Raw genomic sequence first — 15,066 nt, forward strand, 5'->3', positions numbered from 1 at the left:
TATTAGTTAACTGTTTTTATTGACTTTACCCTAAAATAGGACAGAGTTGACTTTGATCAGGGAAGTGTTCATTTGCTCACACACACCTGTTACTTTGTAATTATGGAATTTACTACCATCATTAAAATTGCCACTTGATCTAAGTAGTGTTTGGAGACAGTCTTAGAAATATGACATGTTGAAACATAGGACACTTTCTTCCTCACTTCTCTCTGTCCACGTGAACAGAGGGATCAACAAAGTGCAAATCACCGAGTAATTTTACAAAAATAGTTATGGTTGTAAAATTAAGTTCCTGGAAGTTTACAGCCAGCCAACCTAGTAAAGTAACTGAAGAAAAATATATTCAAAATTTTTTTTCCACCTGGGTATGGTGGCACACACCTATAATCTCAGCTACTTGGGAGACTAAAGCAGGAAGATTGCAAGATCAAGGCCAGCCTGGGCAACATGGCAAGACCCTGTCTCAAAGAATAATGAAAAAAGGGATGGGCACAATGGTGCATTCCTGTAATCCTAGAAACTCAGGAGGCTAAGTCAGGATTGCCAATTCAAGACCAGCCTCCGCAATTTGGCAAGACCTTAAGCAATTTAGTGAAACCCTGTCTCAAAATAAAAAGAGTTTGGGAGCTCAGTAGTAGAAACAAAAATTCCTGAATTATGGGACAGATTTTTAGGGGAAGTTCACTATGACTACTTGGTATTTGGTTCGTGATGGTGTTGAAGCATCATATTCACAGTAGCTATTTACAGAGAACTCCTTAGGAATTCTAGCATCTGTATTTAGCTTGTAAAAGATGGGCCTAGAGATGCGTCCTGGGTACACCTGATGTTGGTACACCTGACTCTTCACCCACATCATTTGACTTCTTGTTGTCCTCACTGAACAGTTGAAGACCTGGTGTATGGTAAGACCAAATAACCCTGCTGCCCAGCGTATTCAGGTTTCACACTGAGCTCCATCTGATTCAACAGTGAGGCCGGGACAGAATACTGAGAGGGGTTCCAGCAGACGCAGATTCTCCTCAGTAGGTGGTACCAGCAAATGACTTGACAAAAATAGTCTTTAGAAGAGAAATAGGTCATTTTTCCTTTTCATTTTCTAACCAACATAGGCATTTCTACATTTTTTTGTAATTTGTAAGAGAAAGATCATTCAGTACAAGATGAGAATTGTTTCTTTTTCCCTTTTTTAATCTATGTCAAGTTATTCTCATAATTTTTTTTGAAACATAATGTACATATGGAAAAACATATGTCATAAGTATTTCTTTGCTGAGTTTTAACAAAGAGACACGACCTATGTAACCAACACTTGGAGGCCTCTATCATAGTCCCCTCAATCTCTTCCCCTCCCAAGATACACCTCTCCTGACTTCTAATACCATTGATTAGTTGAGCTGGTTTTGAATGTTGATTGGATCATAGTGATTTGTTTGCTTGTCTGGCTTTTACTCAATACTGAATATGTGAGCTGAACACAGTAGTGTATGCCAGTAATCCCAGCTAATCAGGAGGCTGAGGTAGGAGGATCACAAATCCAAGACCAGTTTGGGCAACTTAGCAAGACCCTGTCTCAAAATAAAAAGATCTGGAGATGTAGCTCAGTCTGGCAAAGCACTCCTAGATTCAGTCCTCTGAATCACATAATAAAAAATGAAAAAGCATTGTATATATAAGATACATACATACATACACATTGTTGTGAGTGGTTGTACATTTGTTCCTTCTGTTTGCTGAATAGTGTTACACAGTGTGGCTATTCTACAATTTATTAGTCCATTCTCCTGCTTATGAACATATAATTGGTTTCTAGACTTTAGTTATTATGAATAGTTAAAAAATAGCTATAAACATATGTGAGCAAATGTCTTTTGTTATACATATGTATACATTCCTGTTAAGTTTGTCCTTAAGGAGTAGAATTGGGTGTGTTCCAAGGAATAGGTCATAGAATTTGTGTTTTTTCATATCACTACATGCTGTCAAAATGTTTCCAAAATGGCTGTGGCTTTTTAATAGTATATAAAGAGTTTTCAACAGCTCAAAATTTATATAACTGATTTTTATAATTGCCCCTTTTGTGGGGTTGCTTTGGAGTTTGAATTAAATTAGTATGTTATAGAGTAAAATTGGGGCTGGGGTTGTGGCTCGGTGGTAGAGTGCTTGCCTTGTACACATGAGGCACTGGGTTTGATCTTCAGCATCACATAAAAATAAATGAAGAAAATAAAGATTTTGTGGGGTTGGAGTTGTGGCTCAGCGGTAGACTGCTCGCCTGGCATGTGTGAGGCACTGGGTTTGATCCTCAGCACCACATAAAAATAAATAAAATAAAGGTAGTGTGTCCATCTACAACTAAAAAAAAAATTTTTTTTAAATATTGTGTCCATTTACAACTAAAAAGAAAAAAAGTAAAATTAATAGCAGTAGTAAATTAAATCCAGTATTTTAGTATTGCCTTCATCTTTCCAGTTCAGAAAAAGCTAATTCTACCAAGTCTGGTACTTGGTATTCTAGTGTTAGCCAAAGGGGCCTTTCAAATCAAGGCATGTGAGATAGTCCCTAATATGTGTTTTGGGTAAACAATGTCTTCAGTCTATGATTTTACACAGGTGTAAGTTAAGAGCAGATCCTTCCAACTTACTTTTCTTAGTTTTAGAAAAGTTAACAGGTCACAGCATTTATATTAGGAGTAGGATAATTACCCAGGTAACTTTTTGGTATTTATCCAGAACTTAACCATGTGTAAAAGGACAGGAAAAATCAGCCTCTAAATGACAGCAAAGTTGGAGAAATGTTAGGAAGGAGGGTCAAGGAAGATTTACTATCAAGTGATTAATTTGTCCATCTCTTAGCCTGTGTTTCTATGCGTATGTAATTTTTCTCTGCAAAACTGTCCATCAGTTAATGGTAGAGCCCATTAAAGTAGTAGTTCAGTGTTGCAATAAATCCATTAGGCTTCAGACACTGATGGGCTTGGACATCAGAATAACTAAGTTGGCACCCATATATATTCCATTTGGTTTGTCTCTAACTCTTCAGCCCTTCTTTTTTTTTCCCCACCCACTGCCTTTATTTAATTCATTTACATGCTGAGAATTTTTGTATGATTTGCCCTGTCTTCATAACTTCTCTTTCTGGGCTTTTGTTATTTGGTCCTACTTCGGGGAACTTCCTATCTCTGATGAAGTATCCTGTGTTGGTTTGTTCCCACCAAACAAAAAGCCTAGAGAATTTTACATAGTAGAGTGTTTCTGCTGTACAGTTGGCCCACTGTTTGTTTTTTTCTCAACTTTAAAAATACATACCATTGCATTACATCCATTTTCATTTAAGCTATAAAATAGTATCAAATGGTTACCAAATTAAAGACTTCCTAGTTCTACCTGTAAAACTGCCATTATAAATAGCACAAAATGAATAGTTATAATTACAGTCTTTTTTCTTTCTTGGTACCAGGGATTGAACTCAGGGGCACTCAACCACTGAGCCACATTCCCAGCCCTGTTGTATTTTATTTAGAGACAGGGTCTCACCAAATTGCTTAGTGTATCACTTTTGCTGAGGCTGGCTTTGAACTCCCCATCCTCCTGTCTCAGCCTCCTGAGCTGCTGGGATTACAGGTGTGTGCCACTGCATCTGGTTTAATATATTCTTGCATGTATATCGTGTCCCCAACCATACCCTGGGCTGTGGTGTCCATGAAAGCATGTGGAGAACCACAAAGGAAAATAACTTGAGTGGTTGCTTTTGCTTCTTAAATTGTCTTTTATTGTGTTTTTTATTGAGCAGGGGGGCCATGCTAACTACTAAGCAATCTTCTTGAAGGTGAGGTGGTCAGGACTCCAGGGGCTTTGGCACATGTTCAAAGGAAGGTTACTAGCAGGGGCAGTAGTGCACACCTGTAACTCAGGCTAGTCAGGAAGCTGAGATTAGGAGTATGACAAGTTTGAGGCCAGCCTGGGCAACTTAGCAAGACCCTGTCTTAAGATAAAAATTTAAACATACAGGGTATTTTGCTAAGTGGTAGAGTGCTTTTCTAGCAAGCATGAGGCCCTAAGTTCAATCCCCAGTACCTTAAAAACAAGAAAAAGATTTTCTGTTTTTTGAGTTCAATCAGAGGAAATAACAGCAGGATCTAGGTGTTTGGGAGGCTGAGACAAGAGGTTCTCAAGTTCAAGGTCAGCCTGGGCAATTTAATTCAGCAAGAGCTTCTCTGGAAATTTAAAAACTTAAGAAAGGGAATTACATGAGTGGTAGAACACCCCGGGGTGAGGGCGGGGGGGATGACAAAAACCTAGTATGTAGGTGCACTGGTGAGCTCTGCCCTTTCTATGCATTATGGTAAAAGAGACTCTCAAATATTCAGACCTTGTGGGTCTCATTTGAGCCATCTGCGTTGGAGAAGCCTTTGTATGAGCTCTGTATGTGAAAAGCGGAGGTTAAAGAGTACATTGGTTTAAATCTTCCTAAGTTCTTCATTATTAATACTGTAAAAAAAATTTTGGAAGTACCTAGAAAAATCAAAACAGGAAGTGGTCTGATTGAATGAGAATTCAGACATGATAAAATGTTATATTAATGGTAAAACTAGAACATTTTAAGCCGGGCATGGTAGCACAGACCTGTTACCCCATCTGCTTAGGAGGATTTTTTTAGGCCAGTGTAAGCAACTTAGTACCCCTGTTTCAAAATAAAAATAATTAAAAGGGCTGGGGATGTTGTTCAGTGGAGTCAGTCCATAGTACCACAAAAAAAAAAAAGCAAGAAAAAACTAAAACATTTTATATTGGTCAGTAAATTATGGTTTGAGAACATTTCAAAAAGGTATTAAGCATTTGGCCTCCCCCCCACACCCAGCCTCATATAAGTCAGGGTCTCAATATGTTGCCCAGGCTGGAATCTTGCCTCAATCTTCCAAATATTTAGGATTATAGGCACATGCCACCATGCTCAGCTCAAATACTTAGCTTTTTAAACCCCTTCATTAGACCTACTTTACAGCCCTACGTATGGGAAATAGTATTTAGGAAATCATTATAACCCATTGTTGCAGGCTTACTCTCTGAACTCAGTCTCACCCTGAAGAGGGAGAAGGAATAGCTCATCATGTCAGCTAATCTTTTCTTATCTGAAATGCCTTTGGTTCTCCTTGTATCATGTGATAATAGAGCTACCATACCCTTTGTAGAGGAGCAGGTTACCCTCACAAAGAGAACAGTGAGGGCCCAATTCTTAACAAAGAGCATCTGTGGCAGGCACTCCCAGGAAGCTGCTGTGTACTGTGGGGAAGGAACATCCTGCAAGGAGTCTGGGCTTCCCCTCACTTAGTCTTGATTGTGCTATTTTCGTTTTCCTGGGGACTCAGCCAAAAGATGTACTGTGGACAGTTAGAAATGGATTGATGAAATGTGCTCAAGATTGGGTGTCCATAGGTTCCTTTCACAGCTTCTTCTAATATTCCAAGGATGAAAATGAAATCTTTAACTAGTATTCCATTAGACATGATGGATTTAAGTCTTTAGTAAAATATCAAATAAATCTGAGAGACTGTGAGGGATTTTCTACTAGCTAAACCTAATTTTAACAAACCATTTCATATTTCAGGCTTCAGACGCCTGCTGTTTTTTGTTTTTTTTTTTTCCTTCCTTTTCCTTGTATGTAGGACAGACTCCCCACCATCCTATGCTTTGCTACTTCTGTTTTGAAGTGATGTCTCTCTCACCTCCTACTTCTCCCTATCTACTGGGGAAGAAAATGCCTTTTTTTTTGTAGTGGGGATTGAACCCAGAGGCACTTAACCACTAAGCCATATACCCAACTGTATTTTGTATTATATTTAAAGACAGGATCAGGATCTCACTGAGTTGCTTAGCTTTTGCTGAGGCTGTCTTTGAACTCGCAATCCTCCTGCCTCAGCCTCTCGAGCTACTGGGATTTCAGGTATGCGCCACTACACCCAGTTCCCTGAGTTATTTTTAGTGGAAAATATATACTTACCCTTTATTTTGTTTAGTAAGATTTCCTCAGGGATTTCATGTTTCTGTGGACCATACTTCTTTGTACTGGTAAGAATTAGTAGGGTAGACACTCAGAGGTGTCTCATCTCTTTCCCTGTCTGCTCTCTAATTCTACTGCCCCAGGTATACCAGCCCCATGAGCTATATAGCATATGACAGCAATAACAGGACAGCACTCACTCTTGGCATATTCTTTGCTTGCCTGAGATGTTTGCGTATGGTTCAGAAAAGGAAAGTAATTATTTTTCCTTTAGCATCCTTTCCTCTTTGCTGCCACCCTTCCAAAAAGCCATTTTTCTCTCATTGCCTAGAGAGCCATGTCCCAATGGCTCTATGACCCTCTCTGTGACTGTAGGATAGAGAAACACTTTCTTTGGGAAGGTTTTAAAATTTGCAGTAAGTGAAAACAAAAGATTTTTTGCTTGGTTGGTTGATTTGCTGTTGCCTTGAGAAACTCAAAATTACGTTATCCAACTATTGCCATGCGGATATAGGGAAATAGGTAATTGGGCCAGTGCCACTGAGCCTGTAACTTCAGAAAGAGCAAAATCCTGTGAGCTCATCCCAGTGCATGATGGACAGGCATTACCTCATGGATCTGTCAGCATGAATGCTGCTCTCTTCATGATTATTTATGTTGGTGTTAGAGAGGGATGTTCCTGGGAATTGAACCTAGGGCCTTGCACATTATTACCACTGAGCTATACCCCCGGCTGGCTGGCTTTCTTTCTTTCTTTCTTTCTTTAATTATTTATTTATTTTGGTGGCAGGGGCACAGAGTAATGTAGTGCAGAGAGAATTGAACTTTGAGGAATTTTGGATCTAATTTACAATTCCCTCTATGATTCTATGACCATAAAGAAGTCTGTTGAGGGCTGGGGTTGTGGCTCAGTGGTGGAGTGCTTATGAGGCCCTGGGTTTGATCCTCAGCACCACATAAAGGATAAGTAGACCTCATTATCCACAAAAGGATAAATAGACATCATTACCTTAGTACATGTATGAAGACATGAATGATGTGATGCTACTTGGTGTACAGAGATATGAAAAATTGTAATCTATATGTGTAATATGAGTTGTAATGCATTCTGCTGTCATAACAAAATTTTTAAAAAGGATAAATAAAATAAAGGTATTAAAAAAAAAGAAGTCTATGGATTTCTCTGAGATGCTTTTATCCTCTATAAAATGAGAATATTGGAGAAGCTAGTGACATAATAAGGCACTTTACCAAATAAAGACTTCCTCTGATTATACTGAAAACCCTAAATAGGTAGGCAACTATTTAACTTTACTTAGTATAATCTCAGGAAACTGAAGCTAGGGGCATGCTGAATAACTAACCTAGGGTAGAATGAAATCAAAGTGATTGTGCAACTGTTTAGTTTCCAGGCTGCATCATCTGTACTTTCCCTGTTGATGGTACTGGGTTGCTACTGACTGGGATTGTCCCATGGACCCAGTATTCAGTCAGGGGTTTTGGCAAATCATACTTTACTATAGACATCAGAATATAAAACTCTGTCCTGTGAGAAGTGATTGAGACCGAACTGTTGTGTATCATGTCACTTATGTGAGCACACACCTGGAATATTCTTCCTATTTCTTTCTCCCTTAGCCAGTATTGGCTCTGGCTTCTTTGTAAAGGTATTCTTCACAGCTCTATGGTTAAGTTTTCTAGAGTGAGAGACTGACAAGATGTTCCTTCTGGCTCATGTAAAGCTCTGTCCAATCTGAACTTGGCGGAAGGAGATGTGCCTTTCTAGTATGTACCCAGGCTAGAATTCTGTATTTCTGACCTTAAAAGTAAGCCTCTGCCTACATCTATGACTGCCTTCATGCTACAATGACAGAGTTGACTAGTTGTTCCAGAAGCATATGTCCAGCAGAATCTAAAATATTTATTGTCTCTTTAAAGAAGTTGTTTGCTGAAAATTTCTTTTGTAGTGGGACACTGGGAATTGAACTCGGGGGCACTCAACCACTGAGCCCCATCCCCAGGCCTGTTTTGTATTTTTATTTAGAGACAGGGTCTCACTGAGTTGCTTAGGGCTTCCCTAAGTTGCTGAGGTTGGCTTTGAACTCATAATCCTCCTGCCTCAGCCTCCCAAGCCACTAGGATTATGGGCATGCGCCACTGCACCTGGCTGAAAATTCTTAAAGCGCAGTGTGAAACTGAATACAGGAAATATTTTAGTTTGTTTCTTGTCTCTGAGGTCTCCTGTCATTACTTTGAAAACACTTGGAAGAGATGGAGTTGTCTATTTCCCCCTTGTGAATCTCTCAGGTTTGTGGTTCATCATAGGCTTATTAGGGAGAAATTTTTTGTGGATAGGACCTGGAGATTCAAATCAGAATCCTTGTTTAGTGGGTTTCAGACAGACCTTTCTTCAAAGCCTGTGCATGAAGCAGTCTGGACTAAGCTGCAGTTCTTGGACTGTGAACTAATTTCCCAGCAAAGTTCTCTGTGAAACTTTGTGTGTCCTCATGAAGATGTTTGACCATCCACTGTTCACCCAAACTAACTACAATGAATATTTTCTTTTAGGTGTGCTTTCTTTGTAATTGCTTCTTTACCACTACCTGCCTATGCCAGAGCTTAGAATAGATGTTCCTCATTAGCTGCTCCCCAAATGAATGAACAAATAAAAGTTGATCATAGAGATTATGAGTTATCATTGTTAGATTTCAGATCCTTGGGAGGTTTGGTATTTGTCTGTATTTAATAGTTTCATGCATTGAGTTGATCCACTTCTAGTGCCCTTTCCTAGTGTACTTAACAATACTTTGAATCTCCTTCTACAGGTCAGATACCAGGACCAGGTTCCATGATGCCTGGGCAGCCCTTGCCAGGCCGCATGATTCCCACTGTGGCAGCCAACATCCACCCTGCTGGGAGTGGCCCTGCCCCTCCTGGAATGCCTCCTATACCAGGAAACATCTTGGGACCCCGGGTCCCCCTCACAGCACCAAATGGCATGTGTAAGTAGCACAGTAGGGAGACATGTTACTTCAGGGTCTGCCTTGGGCACTATAAATAAGGGAGGAAGGCTTTGTTTTCTCAGAACAAAAGTCCATGGATGACCCTGAGGTTTGGCAGGTCCATGGACAGTGCAGTCTGTGACAGTGTGTTCTAGAAGATCCATTCTTGATCACTGATCTTTAGTACCCCTGATGGGCAGGTTTGTAGGTGACACGTGTGGAATGCTTCCATGCAATAAGGCTGCACTCTCAGCACGGAGATCTGTGAGAAAGTCAATAAGATATTCTTCTCCCACTCCTGTTTAAACCCATCTGGGTCAGGTGTGGTGGTACAGGCCTAGAATCCCAGTTTCACAAGTGGCAAAGGCAAGGATCCCAAGTTTGAAGCCATTCTCAGCAACTTAGCAAGACCCTGTCTTAAAATAAAAAGTAAGAAAAGGATTGGGGACGTACCTCAGTGGTAGAGCACTCGTCTAACAATCATGAGGCCCTGGCTTCAATCCTCAGTACCCACCCTCCCCACAACACACACACACACACACACACACACACACACACACTTTGAATCTCAACAGACACATAGAGCTACTGATTGTTACTTTCCCTACACAAGCCTTTTAAGCATATAGGATTCAAAGTGGTAAGTATAAAGAAGAAAGGAAACCAGTTTGGAGTAGTAATAACAAAAGTTTCTTAGGGATCTTTTCCTTAATATATTGATAGTGGCTGCATAGAATAAGGAGGGACTATTCAGGAGCTGCATAGAGGAGGAATGTAAAGTCCGGTGAACCCAGTGGAAAAACACTGGTACTCCTCAACAGCACCTGTTTGAGGGTGTGTGCAGAGGCCCAGTAATTTCTCCCATAAGCCCTTACTGTGCTCCAGCCTTGGCCTCCAGAGGCTTGCTTCCAAGGCTCTGGCCGCCCTTTACTCCTGTAGACCTACTCAGTGAGTGTGATCCCACAGTGTATCTATTGATCAGGTACCCCAGCCACATCCATAATCTTTGGTTCATTTAGAAGTTCATACATTTTGCAAGAAGTTATCTCCTATTCATAAGACAGAAATAATAAGAAACATAATAATCCCTGACCTTCAGAAGCTTTAGTTGAGAAAATAAGAAATGAAAAGTTGAACAAGATTTACTGAGGTTATGGGAGACTACAAGAGTGCCTTGAATGCACTCTAGTTGTCTAGGACACTTCCTAGGGGAGAAAGGCAGACTTCATGTACAAAGACATTCTTCTCTGGATCCATCCACATGGGCTAGACAAAGTAGGTTCATGGGGGTTAGTTGGTGTATGGGATCATGATAGTAGGGGGCGGTGAAAATGATCTCCCCTGAGCTTGTGGTCAGATATATAATAGAGTGGGTTATCTTCCTTGACAAGAAAAGGCTTGAAACGTTTGCCAAGCCACCTCCCAAGCAGTACACAGATGAACTGGCCTTCCAAGGGACTTGACCAGTTTGCCATCCACAGTACAAAGATAACATCATTGGTCTTTTATCACTATTGTATCCTTGTGGTCCCCCATAGTTTGTGACTTCAGAAATCCCTCCTAAAGAGTCCTCAGTGAGACACCTTGAGAATGTGGAGGTTTCCGATGAAGTTCCCTGCCATAAATGAGTGATTGAGGAGTTCTGAGTTGCTGGCTTTTGTCCACACTGGATTGTTTCCCTTCTCCAGGCCTTAGTTTCCTCTACTTAAAGATAACAGAAGGGTTGGGATCCTTGGTCTTCACAATGCTTTGAAGAGCCTTAGAGGTTTGGAAGAATCCTCTTGTGGGTGGGGTTGGGCAAACTGACTGGTGCACTTTAGTTATTTGTTTCATACATTTTCATTTCTGGCAAGATCTAGAGATTTTTAAAACCCTGGATTAAATGATCTCTAGGGTTCCTTTGTACACTAAAGCAGCTAAAGTTGAAATAGGAAAGAACCCCAGACACTCACACTAATTGTTTCCTTCAGGACCTGACCTAGTTTGGGCCAGAAATCCGAGGACTGCAGTTGAGGAGCTGTGAGGGCCTCCCAGGAATATCCAGCTTGTCAGCAGCTGCTTCAGTGAAGTTCCCTGGCCCTGGTGGAGACAGTTAATCAGCAAGATGTTATTGATAATCTGTTTTGTGCCCAGCTAGACTAGACACTATGGGAGAAAGAAAAGTAAAAGTAAAAAGACACAGAACTTGCCCAGGAAGGAGCTTATTGTTTAACTGAAGAAATAAAACTAATAGAAAGAACCATTACAATATAATAAAATCAAAATACAATTAAGTTTCAAAATGGCCTGGAGTGATTTTTGAAAGGAATGGGCTTTGAAGGATGAGGCGATTGGAACACCCCACCACTCACATTAGGGTAAGCACATTCGTGGGTGAGAGTTCCTTTGTATCTATCCACATAGACCACGGTGGCAGCAATGCCTCATACGCCACATTGCTTGCCTGCCACAAAGAAAGTTACTTCCTATGTCATTTTTTACTGAAGAGGCTCTTTCCCAAGCCCTGTGTTTCCAGGAGTGACGAGTTACCGTTGGATGTGTTTGCAGATCCCCCTCCGCCACAGCAGCAGCCACCACCACCTGCAGATGGGATTCCTCCACCTCCTGCTCCAGGCCCACCAGCCTCGGCCACTCCTTAGCCTGGAAGATAGGAAACCTCTACGCCCACCACAAGCTGGAGTGGGGATGACAAGACTTGTGTTCCTCGGCTTCCTTGGGTTTTTTTTTTTTTTTTTTTTTTTTTCAGGAGTTTTCTTCTCACAGCCCCAAGCACGTGTCCCATGTCCCCACTCCTCTTGCTACCCCTCTCCATGCTCTGTTATCTCTTGTGTCAGGTCCTCAGCTGACACTCAAGGGGAAGCCTGTGGTGACAGTGTGCCCTGATCATCTTAAAAATAACCCATACCTCCCCTGTCTTGGTGTGGGAGGTGTTGTCTGTTGATCTGCAGGTCCTGTCAACAGTAGTATTCTATGTCTTTATCATTTTTGCTCTCCTGTAGTGGATTTTTATTTGTTTGTTGTTGTTGTTGGGGGGGGTTGTTTTGTTTTTGTTGTTGGGTTTTTTGTGGGGGGGGGTGGGTTTTTTGTTTTGGTTTTTGGGGTTTTTTTTTTTTTTTGTTTTGTTTTGTTATTTTTTTTTTTTTTTTTTGGTCTTATGCTTCAATGGATAATCCTCTATAATTATTATCTTTTTCTCCTTGGTTATGGTTGTTTTAAAGGAGAGCATCCTAAGTTAATAGGAACCAAAAAATGGTGATGGGCAGAAGGAGATAGCCACAGGGGACACACCTTAAGGCATTATAAGTGACCTTATTTCTGCTTATCTGAGCTAAGAGTGGTGCTGCTGGTAAAGTTTCCTGAGACTTTTGCCATATAAACATGCACCAAAATTAAGAGAGATAGGAAGAGGCGAGGGGGATACCCCATTGATTTTATTCTCTTATGAGGGCCTCCACCTTGCCTGGCAGAACATAGCTACTTTAACCAGTATGTGGTAGAGGACAGCACAAATATAGAACAAATCCACTCCTTCCCTAGACTCAATGGTTCTGGTTTTCTATGCAGATGATTTGCTGAATTGAGGGGTGGGTATTTTTTTCTGAGGACAGTGTGAGCTTTTAGGGTTGGAATTTGGGGAGGCATTCTTTAGTTCCCTGGGCTACCCAGGAAAGTTTAAGGAGTCTAGAGCAATGGCCTCCCCATGAACCTAGCCTACTATTCATTGTTTTATATACATTCTTTTTTTTTTTTTTTTTTTCTCTCTCTCTCTTTAAAAAGCCCTTTAAAAGAGGAAAAAAAAAAAGGTAATGCTAAACATTGTAGCTCATGGAACTTGGTTAGGATGGCTGGGGGTCCAAGTCCCCAAACTACCTCTTGCAGTAGCCAGGGTGAGTGGAATTTCATGAAGCGGTACTTAAGGTTCGGGATAGGATTAGAAGAGTGGGAACAGATCTTCGGCCTCTCGTACCTTCTCCCTTCCCTTTCTGAGATTTCACATTCCATCTGTCACAGGGTTGTCAAGAAGGTACTGAGGGTACCAAGGACCTCACTTGGCTCCAGAGCATCATGCTTTAAGGTTTGGGGTGCTCGGGCTGGGAGGGTGGGTTGCCATTCCAGAGGAAGAGCCACAAAAATGCCTTAATTTGAGCCCATATCTACCCCTGCTGATGAGTGACTTGAGAGTCTTTGTTTTGTCTTCTTGTCCTTCTTCCCTCCCTTCTATCATGAGTAGCAAAAGGGTGTTTTGGCAGATCTTGGTTTCCAAAGCGCCTGGCTTCTTCACTTTATGTTCTCAAGTGGCAGTTTCATTATTTAGAATGCAAATTAGAACATCTTTTTCTATGTATTTTCTAAAGCTTTACATATAAGAGGGTGTAGGGAGGTGTTTATAAAACACCATAGAACTTTTCCCCTTAATATCAGAAAGCAAAAAAATAAAACCACAGTTGAGATTTGCCTTTCAAACCCTCAGGTTTGCCTCTATCCAGGTGGCCCTGGTCACCATCAGAGTACTGGAATAGTAGAACCAAGGAGACCTTGTTCCTTTAATGTGTTTGTTCTAGACATCTGGCATGGAAGTGGAAATGAGCTTGTTCCAACTGGAGTTTACTTGCAACGTATTAGCCTCCAGAAAGATCCCAGTGCCTTTTGATAATGGCCAGGGTTTTCCCTACTTCCCTCCAGTTTTCCCAAAGGAAACTCATTCCAAATACTTAACCTTTTCCGAACCTGGAGTCCTAGAAAGTGTAGTTCTGGTTCATACTGTGGTCCTTTGTAACCTCAGGTCTCTAATGTGATCACTTCGAATTTTAAAAGATCCAGGTGGAAATATTTTTACTATGCCGATAATTTTCAAAGTACCTGAATTCAACACTGTTATGTTTCAGTATAAGTGATGACTTTCTTTTCATGTTTTTATCTGGTTTCATTCCTATATTATAGCCACCCAGGTTTTTTTGTTTGTTTTTTGGGGAGGGGGGGTAATATGTGGTTTTGTATAAACATGTTTCTCACTGTGTTATTATTTTGGAAAAATGAGAGGAAGGAGTTTTGAGAGATTGGAAGAAATGAATAAATGAAATACCATTTCTGGATTCTAGTCCCATTTTCTGCATTCATACACCAAGTTCATCATGTATCCAAGAAGAACCTAAAGATTCAGTCCCACCTGGTCTTGGTTTGCAGTTAAATTCTATGACTCCAGGCCACTTCCTTGACTGACCACCTTCATGATGCTTCAGGAGCATGCAGTTGATTGTGCCTTGCCCTTGGTCAAAGTGAAGAAAGACAAGTGGAAGTTGTCTAGAAAGGGTTGCATCCTGGTGCCTCTAAGTGAGCTAGAGAATGTACAGATTAGACAGCCCCACATTGGAGGCAGGCCTTGAGGACAGAAAAAAAGAGTGCCTAGTTTTCAAGATGCTATGAATCCAAGCATGATGGCTCAGCCTGTAAAATTCCAGCAGCTCCTGAGGCTGAGACAGGAAGGTTGCTAGTTCAAAGCCAGCCTCAGCAAAAGTGAGACACTAAGCGACTCGGTGAGACCCTATCTCTAAATAAAATACAAAATACGGCTGTAGCTCAGTGGTTGAGTGCCCTTGAGTTCAATGCCTGATACCCCCCAAAAAATAAAATAAATTTTAAAAATGGTATGAATCCAAAAGAAGAGGATTCTGTATGCCATGAAGTGAACACTCAACTCAAGAGAGTTTTCAAAAGAAAAGTGTGGATCAGGATCATCTTCACAGACAAGCTGAGGCTTGATGGACCCTGCTCTCAGCCACTGATGAGTTCTGGAGCCTTGTGTTTCCAGGGGATGCTGATGCTGGTCAGGGTATCATCCTTTGAGAACCACTGGTTAAGAAAGCTATGTGCTTGAACAGGATCTCTACAGTTCCCTCTGTGAGACCTTTCATCCAGTAAAACATTTAAGTACCTACTAAGTGCCAGCTATGGGAACTTGCAAACAGTGAAGTCTTAGTTGTGAATAAGGTAGGCAAGGCCCATGCTATCCAGTCCACTTATATTCTGGTGGGGTGGGGGATGCCAGACCATAGTTAATAAC

At 41.0% G+C, this 15,066-nt stretch overlaps 1 protein-coding gene across 1 annotated transcript in view; it reads left to right on the plus strand.

Annotated features, from left to right (window-relative positions):
* Window positions 1–14,098, plus strand: part of Smarcc1 (SWI/SNF related, matrix associated, actin dependent regulator of chromatin subfamily c member 1) — a 140,760-nt gene extending 126,662 nt beyond the window's left edge. Inside the window, exons 30-32 of the mRNA XM_015488913.2 lie at window positions 1,108–1,133; window positions 8,806–9,005; window positions 11,553–14,098. Of these exons, the coding sequence (XP_015344399.2) occupies window positions 1,108–1,133; window positions 8,806–9,005; window positions 11,553–11,644 (318 nt within the window). The 3' untranslated portion in view covers window positions 11,645–14,098. The remainder of the gene's footprint in view (window positions 1–1,107; window positions 1,134–8,805; window positions 9,006–11,552) is intronic.
* Window positions 14,099–15,066: the final 968 nt, after the last annotated feature.

The sequence above is a fragment of the Marmota marmota genome, unplaced genomic scaffold (assembly GCF_001458135.2).
Source record: "Marmota marmota marmota unplaced genomic scaffold, marMar, whole genome shotgun sequence".
Classification (NCBI taxonomy): domain Eukaryota; kingdom Metazoa; phylum Chordata; class Mammalia; order Rodentia; family Sciuridae; genus Marmota; species Marmota marmota.